At 46.2% G+C, this 16,181-nt stretch overlaps 1 protein-coding gene across 4 annotated transcripts; it reads right to left on the bottom strand.

Annotated features, from left to right (window-relative positions):
- Positions 1–209: 209 nt before the first annotated feature.
- On the bottom strand, positions 210–11,052 carry LOC102022191 (chromosome unknown open reading frame, human C15orf26; the record flags this gene model as incomplete). Of its 4 annotated transcripts, none has more annotated exon segments than XM_013512410.1 (5): positions 210–294; positions 1,243–1,478; positions 2,025–2,114; positions 2,838–2,912; positions 10,974–11,052. In XM_013512410.1, coding segments are annotated over 4 exon segments (480 nt in total), but the record flags the coding sequence as incomplete, so codon positions are not given.
- Between the last annotated feature and the right edge of the window lie 5,129 nt (positions 11,053–16,181).

The raw sequence follows: 16,181 nt of genomic DNA, 5'->3' as shown, positions 1-16,181 counted from the left end.
CTCAGCCTCCCAAGTGTTGGGATTACAGGTGTGTGCCACCACGCCCAGCTTCATATTCTGTGACTCAGTCATTCATATTAATATATATACATATACACACTAAAGATGGGAACCCTAATTTGGTCTTGGGCGGAGGAGCTTGAAGCTTTTATATACAAAATTGGAACCTCATACATATTCCACGGTAGATGTACAAAGTGATGACTTACCATCTTGTTTTCAAATCCTCCTGCTATCCCAAGGCAAAAGTCCTGCCCGTACCTAAGGACTTGTCCGGTGGTATCTCTGCCTATACTGCGGGTAGATAATAGGTCCAATGAAACCTATTAGGTTTCATTGTAGGTTAGAATCTACAGCTCTATTTTTTGTCTATGTTTATAATCCATTGTCTTGAGAAAGTATATTCATATACCATACCTGAATGAAAGAACTAAATAAAAGTTCTCTTGGCCTTAAAATCTGGCTAAAAATCTGGCAGGCTCTTTCTTGTCCTGTCCAATACCCAGAGCACCCAACTTGAGGAGTTTTGGGCTGACATGGGTTAAGCCCACATGCTTACAAACACTAAGAATTTCCGGTCACATAGAGTGGCATCTTCAGAGAGAACCAAGGCAACACATTTGTAGACTTTGCTACACTCTCCCCACTTCATCCTCCAGGAAACAGCAAATGTGCTCAGCATTTAGTTGTTTTAACATAAACTATGTGTGCTCAAGAGAAATCTAAATCAAGGGCTTAGAGGACCAGCTATGCTCTTGTCAAACATTGCCATCATAAATTAGTTAAAGTGAAAGCCATCACTTTTAATTGCTAATTGTCCATTTTCAAAATCTCCTAAGTACATATTTAGTGGACAACTTTTAAAAAGCAAATCCCATCCAGTGCCACCTAATAGAAAAGTTTTTTGTTGTAAAGATAGTGTGGCAACCTTAAGAACAATGGCTCACAAAGAACACAAAGATCCTGGGACACCATTAGGAAGATCCACTTTGCTCACTGGAGTATAAGAATTCAATCCCCATGATCGGATAATTATGAAGCGAACATTTTGAATTGAACGCAACTTGCCTGCTGTCTGAGGTAAAGCGGAGTGTGAAGTCCCCTTCAGAACAATTCTCAAGGTGAGCAAGCAAGCTGAGGCCACAGAACCTTGCCTCACACCACCCCACAAGCCCAGGGCATCCTTAACCAAGTCCCACAGAGGCAATGATGAGAAGAGGCCAGAGGTCAAAGCATCTCTACCTCAGAACAACAAATGTGTTTCTGCCAACCGGGACCATGGTGTGTGCTGCACTCAAGCCACAGGGCAACTCCAGCTCATCACTCAGGTGGGCTTGTATTTCATCTGGAGTCATGCACAGGCTCAGGTCCCCGCGCAGAAACACACCAGCCTCTTCCCGCTCTGGGTGGTCAGGATTCACCAGCATCACTTGGTCGCCATAGTGAATATATCCATCTTGGGATACAGAAAGCTGCATCTGCAAATTTAACAGGAATTTAAAAAAAAAAAAAAAAACATATAATCCCTTCACCAAAGTCGAACCCATTCCCATTACCATCTCTTCTTCTCAGACTAGCACCATGGCCAGAGTGTCTCCCACAGGTTTCCCCCAAATCTTTAGCCTTCTTCCTTTCCCTTCCACTTTACCAAGGCAAAGTTCCCAACAATCTCAAACAACATCTAATGAAGCTGATGAAAATCACACAGGTTGACTCCAGCATTAATTTACCAAGCATTGACTGAAGATGTCTTGAGCACCCACTAAGAGTATTCATGTGTTAGTCCATTAATTTCTTTACTTGGAAAACGCAAGTAAACACCATTAAAAGCAAATGTCTTTATGTTCTTAAATCTAAAGGGATTTGTAACATTGTGGCTCGTGTACTTCAAAAAAATTTTAAAAGCTTTTCCACAAACGTTGCCATTTTCTAAATGGTAACTCGTTTGGTAGAATTTCTTTTCTGCTTCACATATGTTCATACTTAATAGAATTTTGGAAAACAATATTAAAATTTAAAATCACCGGTCTCAAAAGATGCGTTTTCAGTCTTCTGTTTCTCTGAATGAGCAGTCTCCCCTGCTCTCTCTTCTCTAAGAAGTCTTTCATTCGCTCCTGCTTAGGAAAGAAGAATGGAATCCAAAGACATCAACAGCCCCAGTAGGGAAGGTACTGGTAGCTGTAGGGTCAGAAGCTTCCTGAATTGAAAAAGCAAAATTTGAGAACAGAAGGGAAATGTGTCCATAGAGGGAATGTTGGAGCTTTTATTTAACATTATTTTAATGCTCATATCACTGTAGAATCTTTAGAAAATTGGGAAAGGCACAAGGAAGAAAAAGCAACATCCCCTGTAATTATTCCCGCTGGGAACAGCCATGTGGTGGCGGGCGGCAGCCGCCTGTCCCCTGTGAGTTCCCGAGTGTGCTGAGCTTGCGATGATGGGTACCGACCCCGAGTGTGCGCAGCACCAGGGCCCCAAGGGTGCGATGACTGGCACTGAGGCCCACTCTGCCCCTCGCCCCCGTGTCATGCAGCACAAGCCTGGCGGGGTCAGCGAAGGCCCTGCGCTCACTCAGGAGGTGCGCGTTGGGGCCGGGGACAGAGTGGGCAGCAGCATAGGGCCGCCTCACCTGGCTCACAGCCTTGGGACCCTAAGGGGCTGCGGCCCAAAGGGTGGCGGGGGCGCAGGATAGGCCTGGAGAGGCTTCGAGCAGGAGAGCTGGTACTAGGCAGGGCTCTGGGCCTGAGTTTGCAGGGCTCAGAGGAGGGCGGATGTGGGGAAAGAGGCGGGGGCCTAAGGAGTCTGGGGACGCCTGCAGCACCCCACCCACTCACGACCTCCTCCAGGTAGGCGTCCTCGTTCCAGTTTCCCATCCGGACTCGCGGGCCATACAGGTTCTGCGCCATAGTCACCTGCAGTCGGGAGAGCCAGCTTCCTCAGACTGTCTTTAGCTTGCCCCGTCGTCATGACGACGGGGGTGGGGGAAGCGTTGGTCGAAGTCCCGGATCGCTGGCCAATAGGCGTCTGCGCGCCCCTGGGGCAGACTGCGCCCGGAGGCTCCCTCAAGCCTCTGAGGCCTTCCTTACAAAGCTGGCGAGGGGAAAATTCCAGACAAGTCTCGTTGTCCTAAATGTTCCCTAGAGAAAAACTAAAAACTTTTTCTTGTTTGTTCAGGATCCAAAGGCAAAGGGCCGTCAGGGTGCCCCTCGCTTGTCGCGGCACCAGCTAGCTTTGAAATGCGAGCAAGGCTGGCTTGCTGAGGATTTTCCGCATTATCAGCAGAGGCTGTTTTCCTACTCATGAAACAATACATGCTAATAGAGACATTTGAGAACCAAATTAACGTGGAAGGAAGTGGGGGGAGCTGCTCCAATTTTCATAGTCGCCAAAGAAAGAAATAGGTCACTCTAGGTACATTTTTATTGATACATTTCTGGTGCAAGTGTGCATTTTCACGGGCAGCCTTCCTCCTTCCACCTCCAATCTGCCAATGAGAGGACAAGCATTCCTGATAAAACTGCAGTAGGCTAGCTAACATTTCTTAAAATAAAATATGACTTTATGGGTAGCAATGATGAACAGTTGCTGTTTTACCTGGAAGTGGGTGCTGGTCAAATGCACCCAGAAACTCACCTGAGAGCAATTTTATCCTGAGAGATGTTAAAAAGGGAAGACCTGGGAGACTTCCTATCAGCAAACTTAGTCTACAAGAGAGCTAGCTCATGAAAAGAACCCACAGGAAGACTGCAGTAAGCACAAGCAAGGACGCGGTGATGGAGGCCTTGGCAGTTGTCATTGCTTCTGCCGTGGGGGATCTTGGGAGGACAACTGGGGTGGGGGGGTTCCTTGTGTAGGGGGTGCTCTTGAGCTTGGCTTGAAAGAGTCTGAGCAGACAGACTGCAGCCTGGGTGCATAGAGTAGCATTCCTCATGCACCCACCAGCTCTGTCCCCATACCACTACATTCAGGGATGCTTCAAATAATTGAGGTACAGCAAACACACGAGTTGAAACATTGTATGATTCTCTTATAGGAGAAACCCAAACTATAAAGAGCAAAGTATAAGGTAATTATAGGAAATGGGAAAATAGATCTTTTGCAAAGGGGAAAGAGACCAAGAGGGCCAGGGATATAGCTCAGTGGCATAAGCACCTGCCTGGCAAGTGCAAGGTCCTGAGTTCAATTCCCGGCACCAAAAAAATAAAAAGAAAAGAAAGGAGATCAAGAAATGGGAGGAGTGGGGTGGCAAAGTAAAGAGAACGAAGATGTGTTACACACGTGTACCAGCTCCCCACGGTGAATGTGACCATTACATACTGCATGCATGGACTAATAGAAATTTTACTTTTTTTAAAAAAGGGTACTTCCAAAGAATGGAGAGGACAGAGAAGCTAGGTCAGATATCCTTCCACTAACTGCGCCTGATACATTAAGAAACTGGCATTCCAAGAAGCTAGCAGCGTATGCAAGTCTCAATTGCCAAAAGGAGTTATGCACCGAATAACGATGTGTCCAACAACACTAGACGTCAGGTAGGACACTGGTCCCCACAAGACCATCATGGAGATGTAAGTGTGCTGTTACCTAGTGACGGATAGCAGCTATGACACCGTGGTGCAGCACATTAATGTTTGTATGGAGTTGGTGCAAACAAACCCTGTCACTCAGTAAAAGTGTCTCTCAGGCATTTGTGCACAGTGCACAATATCTGATAGCGACAATAAATGACGGTGTCACTGGGGTACATATTTACCATGCTCTTATCATTATTTTAGAGTGCTTTCCTTGTACTCAATTAAACACAAGTTCCTGTAAAACAGTCTGTGTGTGGTGCTGGCAGCAGCCTCACAAATCTGATGTTTATGGCTCCTCTTGATTGTACTGCTTTCTCTTGCGCTTGGTTTAATCTCCTGCTGTTTTGTTCATCATGGCCCCTGAGCCTACAAAATCCACTGTTAATGCTGCCAGTGAGAGGCTACATCAAGTCGTTGACCTGGAAACAAAACTAAAAGTGACAAGGGCTACAAAACTGGAGAATTGATGCAGCCTGGGTGCATAGAGTAGCATTCCTCATGCACCCACCAGCTCTGTCCCCATACCACTACAGCCAGATATGGTCTGGTCCACCATAGCTCCAGTTCTATGGGCAGGGATGGGTGACAAAGGATGTTGAAGAATAAGTGTTATGGTTTGTGTCTAGATGTCCCCCCAAAGCCTTATGCAGTCATGGGAGGGGGGCAGTTCTAGAGTCTGTGATTGACTCATGATCGAATGCTGGGATTATAGGTGGAGTGCTACACCTGCCCTGAGGCGAGTAGCCTGCATACAGTATAAGAGAGGGAAAGAGGCTTGCTCTCCTGCTCCTCCTTCGCTCTTGTTGCTTTTGCTGTCTTCCACCATCAGGAACTGTTGCTCCTCTCCCATGTGCCACCCTGCCTTGGAGCCAGAGGATTATAGACTGAAACCTCCACAAACTGTGAGCTAAATAAAGCTTTCCTTCCTTAATTTTGGGCATCTAGTATTTTGTCTCAGCAATGAGAGAAAAGTAACTAAGAAAATAAGCTCCACTGAAAGCAGTGAGGAGTTGTGAGAGCAGATACAGAGAAGCTTTTAAGAACCCAGTTTAGTACCCAACACTCTAGGATGGCCACATAATAATGAAATCACCTAACAACACTATCTTAGTCATGTTCTCAGCACTGGGACATGATACCCCACACCTACAACTTCAAAGAGGAGAGGCTTATTTGGGCTCAGTTTCAGAAGTTCTGGTCCATGTCTGGCAGGCTTAAACACAGAAATGAGATGGCAGAAGGGCCTGGCAGGGGGAAGCTGCTCCAGTCATGGCAGCCAGGAAGTGGAAAGAGAATGGAGGAGCTCGGGAGAGAGATGTACACTTCCCGTTACATGCCCAGTGACCAGCCTGTGCCGTCCGGGCCCCCACTCCTAACAGCAAGCCAGCTGTACCACCCCTGTGATTAAGTCACTTTCCAAAGTCCCACCTATGAGTAAATGAAGCCTTTTGGGAACATTTACCATATAAACCCTAACAAACACTTTCCTCAGAATGCATCCCAGTTAAGTGGAGATGACTTTGTCCCAAAGGACTCAAGCCAGATTGTTTGAATCCAAAGTCCTTGCCTCTCCCATTTACATGTCTCCACATGTCCCATAAAATTGGCAGAAGACAAAGCCAATCTAGCTCCCATATTGTTTAATAAGGTTCTAATGACTTTTTTTTTTTTTTTGGTACTAGAAATCAAACTCAAGACCTTGCTCTTGCCAGGCAGGCATTTGTGCCACTGAGCTATATCCCCAGCCTGGTTCTAATGATTCAATCATTTGCTAAGTCCTTACACTGATTCATCTTGCCTTCCACCTACCTTTTTTGTGCTATTACTGGCAAGTATATTATAGACACAAAAATACAATTATATACTAATTGTTTTATACAAATGCTTTTAAGTCACTCAGAAGAAGGGATCTGTAATTATACTCTTTTTGTAATTACATCCATAATTATCTTTACTGATGCTATTTGTTTTTTCCTGTGGATACAAATTATCGCCTGAAGTCACTTGTTTCAACATGAAGAACTTCCACTGATATTTCTTATAAGTCAAGAATGTTAATGTTATAGTGAAATGGACCAATAATGGTCCAGGTCCTTGTGTACCTAGAAGGAAAGAATTTCAAAGTATACACCCAGTAGTAAGTAGTAAGCAGCTATGTTTACTAAAGGTCATGGGAAGTTGTGCTCAGAGCAAATCCATGCCACCAAAAGACAGGGCACATACAGAAGATTGTGCTGGGGAGACAGAAAAGCTCTGCAGACAGGCCAAATCACACAAGTATAGCAGCAGCATCCAAAAAAGGCAGATACGGCAGAATTTCACACTTTAAAGACCAAGCCCCTCCACTTCAGGTGCCTCCCACTGAATCTCTGGATGTGATTGACAGGAATGATTAACAAGATGCTGAGTCATTTTAGGGGCTCCCAACATGCATGCTTGTCCCAGAAGTCACTCTGATCTTAATCATATTTATGACATGCAGTGCATATTTTTGAACCTGTATTGAGGTGGGAGTAGGGTAAAGGTGAGCAAAGGTCAAGTTAAGAGAGCCAACACACATGTGCTCTCACCTAGAACATCTGCAGTCTCCTGAGCTTTTGTTAGCTTTTTCAGGACAATGAAAGTAGGAATAACCATAGGGTGCTGTTTAGAATTAAATGGGTAGAAGGGAGTGACTCCCACAGCTCCATAGCTTTAGCTGTATTTCTAGCAAACATTTCCCCAGTTTTTGCTTTCCTGCTTATTTCACCTCAATTTCTGTAAGAAAGTTTTCCTAGGTATATGAGTCTTGGTTGACAGGTATTTTTCTTCTTTTAATATATGAAGTCTGCTATCTTGCTCCCTCTGGCCCCCTCATTCCAAAGAAAAGTTAGTTGTTAGAGTACTTTGTGTGTGTGTGTGTGTGTGTGTGTGTGTGTGTGTGTGTGTGTGTGTTCTTGCTGCTCTCCATATATTTCTTTGTCTTTCAACAGTGTCTATAACATGCCTTCACTTTTATCCTACTTGGAATATGCTGAACTTCGTGGATATGTAAATTAATGTTCTTTTCAACAAATTTTACGAGTTGGCAACCACTACTTTTTCTAAGAATTTTTTCTGCCTCTAAGAATTTTTGTTCCTGTCTTTGTGAGACTCCCTTTATGTGTGTTAGTGCACTTAATAATCTCTTACAAATCTCTGAGATGCTGTTTAATTATCTGTTCATTTTTCTCTCTGTCCTTCAGATTGCATAATTTTTATCGATTTATCTTCAAGTCTGTAGCTTTCCTTCTTTGTGAGACCAAATCTACTGTTCCATCCCTCTAGTGAATTTTTCATTTTGTTTATGGTACTTTTCAACTTCAGATCTTACATTTGATAACTGATACTGATAATTTCTATATCTTTACTGGTTTTCTATGTTGGATGAAACATTGTCATTGTATCTTCCTTTAAACGCTTAACCACTGCTTCCCTGAATTCTCTGACTATAATAACTCTCTGAAGCCCAACATCCAGCCCCTCTCAAAGTGCCTATTGCCTGATGTTTGTTTTTCCTGTGTATTCACTACATGTTCCTGTTTCTTTGCAGGGCTCATAATTTTTTACTGAAAAGTGGTCATTTAGATAATATATTACAGTAACACTGTATATTTTGTTGGTATACTGTCTTCCTATCCCTCATGGCCATAATGTTATGTGCTTATTTATTTGTATATTTGTTTAATTTATGTAATAACAAATATCTGCTTTCTTTCTATAATAACAAATATCTGGTTCCTAGAACAAAACTTCTAAAACTCTTCAGGTTTCCCTAATGATGGGGATGTCTTTTGCTACTCCTAATGAGTTCCTGTTGATCCCACCTGAGTTTATGCTGATGTGCTGCTTTGGGGTGGGACCTCAGACAGAGAGCCTTCAGATGGGTTTGGTTACTGGAGGACCAAGTGACCCAAGGGGGAGAACTTCCAGCCCCACTTGCCAAGATATGGGAAAGCAGTGTGAAGAACTGGAGATTCAGTTCTCTGAAGAATTTCAGACAAGACTCAATGTGCTTGCTGGTTGGTGAGTGCAGCGCCATCCAAGAAGGCGGCACACACACCAAAGAGGCACAAAAATATTGGGCCAGCCCCCCACACTTGCCCCATGCATCTGCCCCACTTGATAGTTCCTGAGTTGGTCCTTTGTGACAAATCATAAAATGTAAGTAAAGCATCCTCCTAAGTCTGTAAGCTGTTCTAGCAAACACCTAAGCTTGAGGAAGGCAGTGGAAACCCCTGCTTTGTAGCCTGTCCCTCAGAAGTGTGGGTGGCTGGGGACGTGGATTAGCATCTGAAGTTAGGACAACTCATAGAACTGTGCCCTGATCCTACGTCCAGGCAGGCAGTGTCAGAATGCAACTGAATGGTTGGGCAAGTGGTTGGTATCTGGAGTCAATAATTGGCTAATAATGTTGGGGTAGGTGATGCAGCACATTGGAGGCACAGCACTTCCCAAGCAGGCTGCCCAGCGCCTGCGCAGACCTTTGGGTGATAAAGTGATGTAAAGAGGCATCTCATTGCCAACACGGTGGATTTAAAAAATAGGTAAATGAATATGTGAGAAACTTTTGAACTTTTTAAATTATAAAATATTTATTTTATACACGGTTACATAAAGTTGTTAATTTACATTCCTCAGAAACCCTCAAAGCCAAGATTAAAACCAAAATTTATGTATACTTGGCTGGCCATGGAGTCCTCTACTCAGACCTTCTTGAGTAATGAATGTATCCTCAAAGTCTGACCACCATGGCCTCCACTTTACGATTATGATTTTTACATGAATCAGCTATATAAAACTTACGTGCTATCTTTTCATTATTTGAGGAGGCTTCTGAAAAAATTTAATTGGAGTCTTCTGTTACTTACTTGTGAAATATGTGTCAGGAAAAGACAAGCCAGAACAGTATTTGGAAAGAACCATTTTCAGAAAAGAGAAGTGGGGCAAAGTTCAGACATTAGGAAAGAACAACGAGTTACTATCTTCAAGCAAGGATGCCCAGAATTTGGAAAATCCATGTGAAAGTCCTAAAGTCTTTGCTGGATGACAGATGTCAGCCCAAAACACCAAACAGAAAACCAGAGAACAAGATTCTCTTATCTCTGGGCCTCAGTATCTTTATCAGTAAAAATCAGTTAAGGTTACTTTACTTCTAACTCTCTGGGGAGTATTCCAAAATAATCTGTAATATGATAACAGACGTCAAGGAGGACAAGCTTTTTCATCAAATAAATTTAAGAAATGTTGGCTCAGGACTCGGTGTCCCAGGGCTTCTCAGAGCCCTGTACTGTAAGATAGGGCAAACAGCTCTTGTCCAGTTAATTTCAATACATCATCTTCTTAACAGTCATCTTTTATGTCAGTGTTTTAAGGAACACTGACTCAGAGATTTTTTGAGGTTCAAATGACACAATAATATGAGGAAGTAGGATTTGCATTTGTGGAGACCAGAAGAGAAGTAGTCACTTTCCAGGCAGAAGAAGCGGATGAGGTGGCACCGAAGCGAAGGACGCCCAAGGATGGGGTGGAATGCAGAGCACTGAGAAGGGAGTAGGGAGGGAAAGGGAGAGCCCGCAGCATCAAGGCAAAAACCGCGGGTTTGCTGTCTTCCCTACAAAGTGGGGAGCCATTGAGAGTTTCCTCAGGGGAAACTGACAAAGGGCAGAGGGTGAGCTTCAGGAGTTTTCAGGGGGCCACAGGCTGACCCAGCTTTAAGGCAGACAGGCCAGGGAGAGGCCAGGGAACCGGTTCAGAGGCAGCCCAGAGAGGGGGTGGTCCATGTGCTTGGCACAGTGCAGTGGGGAAAGAGAGGTGGAAATGAATGAGGAAAGGACCAAGGTGACATTCACAGATCTTAGAAAAATGACAACTCAGCAGTGGAATCCACTCGATCTCTAGATCAACCTAGATTCACTGTGTGCACAACCCAGTGCTCAGCATAGGGGACAGAGGGTTCACAAAGAGGATCACAGCCCCACCCCTGTGCAATTTGGAAGGACAAGGCAGAGCTGAGCAGGTAGTGATAGGTGTGAGGTGTGTAGCCAGAAGGTGGACCAGGCAAGACTTCTCCCATCGGGATGCTGGCAGACATTCTCCACTAGACAGTGGTCTTTCACTAAAGCAGACAGAGCATGGAAAAGAATCCCACCCTCCCAGGATGACTCAGCCTCTTTCTATTACCTCGCCTGACCCAGGGCATGTATGCCTGTCCTCCTGACAGCCTGGTGTGCTATCAGAGCAGCAAGGGTCTCTGTCTGTCTCCCTTCGGCCTGTATAGACCCCAGGGAAAAGAGCACCACAGCAGCCAGCTTCAGTCTCTCAGCAACACCCCAGAAGCAGATCTGTGGGGCCTAGTTCTCAAGGCTCCTCTTACCTGACCTTGGCAATCTCAAGGTCCGTAGTCAGTCACCGTGCTGCCCTCTGGGTGCTCTGCCACACTGCTGTCACAGTTCCCGCCCAGGAAGGGCAGGAATTGTGTCACAAGGAAGCCCTTGGGCTCCCCAGTGCCCTGGTGGGTTGGGAAATGCTGGTGGACCAGAACAGGGTTTGCAGCAGTGCGAAGAAAGATTGCACCTTGGAGAGTGGAAAGAAGCCAGTTTTCCCATCTAGGGAGGTGGATTCTGCAGAGCACCCAGAGCCAGGGGTGATCAGCAACACAGAAGCTGCCTATCCACAGCTGCCCCTGGGTCCAGCCGGCAAGGCCAGGCAGCTCTCAATTTCAGAGGCAGGGAGGCCCTGAAGCCACATGTAGGCTGCTTTTTAAATCACCAGAAACCTATTTCAAACTCCTTCTGTCCTTTTTTCAGTCCAGGAGCCCCTCTTTCAAACAGAATCAAGGCAGAACTCAATTACAAAAAACAAATAGATAAAAATGGTGGATGCGGGGCTGACTCAATGGAGAGTTGGGGCTCAACCCACACGTGTCCTGCTGGGGGGTCCTCAGCATCTGCAGAAGGTACTGTGAAAAGCATGGGTCTGGTTCAGGTCCTGGTTTCATAGGTGGGTCTCGCAGGGAGCACTGAGCCAGCAGGGGCCACAAGCCCCATGGTGACCAAGGCGAGCGTCAGAGTCACTTGACTCTCAGTCCACAGTTTTCTCCGCTCCCCAGCCCTCACCTGGTCCCAGCTTCGGGAGCAACATCTGTTCACCCACCTACTCCCCTGGTTTCCATGTCCAAAAAAATCTGGCCTGTGGATTTCCATACAGAAGATCCAATTCAGAACACAATAGCGTACAGCTGCTTGGCTCTGTTTTCCCATTTTTTATAGTTTAAACAGAAGTGGTGATAAGTGTTAGCACTCATCTCACAAGGCGAAGTACTGCGTGAGTGAGTACTGAGGGGCAGCATGGTGACACAGGTCCCTGCACTGGAACTTTCTAGTTCCCTCTGTCTATGGGAAGAGACAGGGCAAGACTTTGTCCACAGACAGGAAACAGAGGCACTGAGAGACTAGGGAAACTCCAAGTTAGCATGGGACCCAGAAGCAAAGCCATCAGGAGATGCTGGCAGAAGAGGATAAAAGGAATCAGAAAAATACAACCTTCTGCTTTCATAGCATACAGAGGTCTCAGACCACATTTACACCCATGTTTTCTTTAGGGCATTGCCGTTACAGGAGGTTAGGTACTGTTCTACATTCTATGGCTAGGCCTGTGGTTTAAGCCTGGTGGAGCTAACCACTTATCAGCTGGCGGCCTTGGGTAAAGCTATAACCTGTGCTTTAGTTTACCCATCCGTAAAAGGGAACACTAACACCCCAGCTACAGTTACTGCAATCTGTAAGATGATGAGTATAATACACCGGCACCAGTTTAAGACATCACACTCAGGAAATAGGGCTGCTTCTCACGGAGATGTTGACCTCAGACCTCAAATGGGAGTCCGTGTCCTGCCCGGCTCTGCAAACACTTCACCCTACATTCACCTCGGACAACTCCCAACTCTCCTCAACAATATCTTACCCAGACATTATATATATAATCTAGGAAGACAGGGTCAGAAGTGAATTCCACTCCATGATTTGGCAATTGTGCCCTCGTGTGGCACATCAGGGTTACAGCTTTCTATCCACAGAGACAAAGGAGGCAGGGACACGGCTGCGGCCCTTGTGATCCATTCAGAGCGCCCAGCTCACACGGGGTCTCCGTGTCCAAAGGGAGGGCTTAATCCGGGTTTGTGGAACTCATGTGTGTCTCCCCATTCCAGCTAAATTCCAAGGCTTTTTGAAAAGCCACTCCAAACGCAAAGTGAACTCATGGGCAACTCTCAGTCACAGGTCCTTGCTGAGAAGTGAGACCATCTTACATGATGTTCTGAGATCAAAATACTCACAGTTCCTCACACATTGTTTTCATTGTCCTTGCTGGCTGGGCTCCTCCATTTGAAATTCCTTTCTTCAGGTCTATCTCTCAGTCACTTCTCTCCGCCCATCCAGATCACCTTCAAGGCCATCTTTCTCAACAACATGGGGACTGAGGAACTAGCGGCCTAGTATTTGAATTTTCTCTGCAAATTGCTGTTGCAGGCAGCTTTTCCCAGCAGTGAGCAGCTGTACTTGTATGAGCCCCAGGGGGAAAGGGGTCTCTTTCTTTGATGCCACCTGGGCAGGGGACAGCGCCTGGCCTGCAGGAGTATGAGAAGCACGTGTGGCTGCTCAGCTATGCATTCCACCTCCGCAGTGCTCCAGGATTCTGCTGCACAGCTTGCGCCCTTGACACAGTTACAGTCACACGTGTTTTTTACCCAAAGTACCCGGCTGCCACCCCTGCCACCGACAGCGTGTTTGCACACAGACTTGGCAGTCTCCTGTCTGCTCTGGGCTTCAAATGCCCAGGCACCTGGGCTCAGGGAGGTCCTGAGTATGGATACAGTGGTCAGGAGCTGCTGTAGGCAGCAAGTCTCTCCTTCCCAGCACCAGGCCTAGGGGACAAGATTGGATTCTGTGTCCTCATACTTGGGGTACAGTCTGAATCTCAAGGCCGCCGGGGCTGTCTCCTGCTCTCCCACATGAACTGCTGTCCTCCACATGTGCCAACCAATACCCCTGAGGCCACGGCGTGCCTAGCCACCTTCCAGGCCTCTGAATACCATGCCATCACCCCAGCCACATGCAGAGTGACGCTCCTCTCCTCAGCCCCTGTGGGCAGGGTGACAGAGGCTGTTCAATCAATGGATTCCCTGTTCCCGTAGGTAGGATGTGTTGGGGCAGACAGAGGGATTCTGGCCACCCAGACTAGAAAAGATACTGAATCTTGGGGGTCTGGCTGCCAATCCCTGGCCAGATGCAGCCTCGTGTACCTGCTCCATCAGAGCGTGCCCTGCCAGAGAAGCTGTTCCTGCACCTGCCTTGCCATAGATAGTGGATGTGGCCTTGATATGACCACAGCGCTGGAACCTGTGCTCTGCCCTCCCTGGCACCCAGTTCCCTCCAGGGAGCGTGCACCAAATCCATGAAGAGAAGACTGTTTCTCCCCAGGAGACTTTTGTTTCATATAACTATCCCTGTTTATTCGATAGTTTATTACATGCCTACTATGTGTCCAGCACCAATCTCTGGCCTTCAAATGAGCTATTAGGGAGAGTCAGAATGTCCCCAGAGACCACAGCCCCAAAGTCCCGTCCAGTGCCAAGCCATCCTGCAAGAGCTGAGGTCAGGATAGGTCAAAGGATCTCCATGCGTGTGGATTGCCAACCCTGCTCACGGTATTTCTCTAAGGAGAATAAACATACATGTAGAAAATCTCTGCACACAGGTGTTTACCAAGCTGGTGCTGAAAATAGACAAAATGGAAAATAAAATAGATGAGAAGAAAAATAAACTAGCATCTAGATTTACCAATCTATAGGACACTGGTTTAAGTAAAATATGATCTATATCTCCCATGAAATATTGTACGACCCCTAAAGTAGCAATAGCTCTCTATCTTCATTGACAGAAACAGATGTCCAAGTCTAGACTGGAGCGAATGCGTCACACAAAGCCATGTCCCTCTGGTGCTGTGAAGGCGACTGAAGTGGGAATAGGGTCTTTGCCTATGCAATGAAGTTACAGTGAGGTCACATGGGCTTAAGGAAGGCCCTAACCAGTGACAGGCGTCTTCATAAAAAGAAAGAAATTTGGACCCTGATGCTGAAGGAAAACACTGTGATGATGGGTGCAGAGATTAGAGTGCCACCTCTGTGAGCCGGGACTCCAGGATTGCAGGCAGGTCCCCTGGGCTCTTGGAGAGGCAGGGAACCCGTTCTCCCTCTGAGCCAGCTCTGCCAAAGCCTTGGCTTTAGCTTTCTGGCCCCCCAGAAGGAGATTATAACAAATTTCAGTTGTTTTAGGGCATGCATTTTATAGTCATTTTTTACAGTAGCCCTAGATGATTACCATACCAATCAAAAACGCAAATGAAATAATATCGTATACAGTACGAATCTATTTATGTAGCATTTTATATGCACAGATACTATATACATAAGCTTAGACAAATGCCTAGGAGAACATTTGCCAGATTTCTGTTGATAGTAATCTTTGAGAAATGAAATTTGGCATCAATTTTTCTTCTTTTACTTTTTTCATCCTTCTTAAGTGTTTTATGGGGTTTTTTTCCAAAAACAACTTATTTCCATAAGATAGATAAATAACCTACGAAGTATTCAGCTCTAGTTGCCATAACAACACACCACAGACCGGATGGCTGGAACAACAGAAATTCATTTCTCCAAGTTCCAGAGGCTGGAAGTCCAAGCAGGGCCAAGGTGCAGGTGCCTTCTGCTCCTCGTATAGGTCTCATCCCGCTGTCCAATGGCCGAGCCCTGTGTGCTGCCCGCAGCGGAGGGAGGACACTCTGGCCGCTTCTTCTTCTCAGAAGGCCCTTAGTCACATTGCTGGGGCCTCACCCTCACAGAGGACGTGAACACGGCATCCACAGCAACAGATGTTCCCGGGAGACGACGCCAAGCACAAAGCAAGTGTGACCGCACGCAGAGGCCGGAAAGGAATTCTGTAGATGATTCTATCGATATTCTCTGAGCTAAACAAACTGACCAGAAAAGTCAACGTGCTTTTGAAAAGACAGAAACTCATTTGCTTGAGTTAATAACTGGGGATCTACAGCTAGGGCTGAGTCCAAATCCAAGTTCACTGTGATTCTGTTCACCCAGTGCTGGGCGCCTAAAAGCAAGGGCGCTCAGTCTGCTACAGGTTACGTCGCAGCCTGGTTTTCATTTATTTATTTGTTTTTGTGGTTTGCTTGGTTCTTGAGACAAGGTCTCACCAGCTGTACAGGCTGGTCTGTAACTCTCAATCCACCTGCCTCAGCCTCCCAAGCAGCAGGGATTACAGACATGCGCCACCATACCATGTGACTTGACTCTCTAAGCTTCAGTAACCTCCTCCGAGGTAAACTGGGGTAAAGTATTTACCTCTTGAGAATGTCAATGCAAATGAATAAGATGGCACATATAAGCACTTAGCACAGTTAAAACTAATGGACAAAACGAGTGGAGATGGGGAAGGGACCTGCCTGCCCTCGTGTCCCCGCCATGAGCACCGCAGCCTGGCCTCCGACCCCAGCAACCATCTGACCACATCCTCC

This window comes from Chinchilla lanigera, unplaced genomic scaffold (assembly GCF_000276665.1).
Source record: "Chinchilla lanigera isolate Chin_1 unplaced genomic scaffold, ChiLan1.0 scaffold00015, whole genome shotgun sequence".
Classification (NCBI taxonomy): Eukaryota; Metazoa; Chordata; class Mammalia; order Rodentia; family Chinchillidae; genus Chinchilla; species Chinchilla lanigera.
The sequence above is the reverse complement of the archived record's forward strand: the minus strand, read 5'-3'. Positions and strand labels throughout refer to the sequence as shown.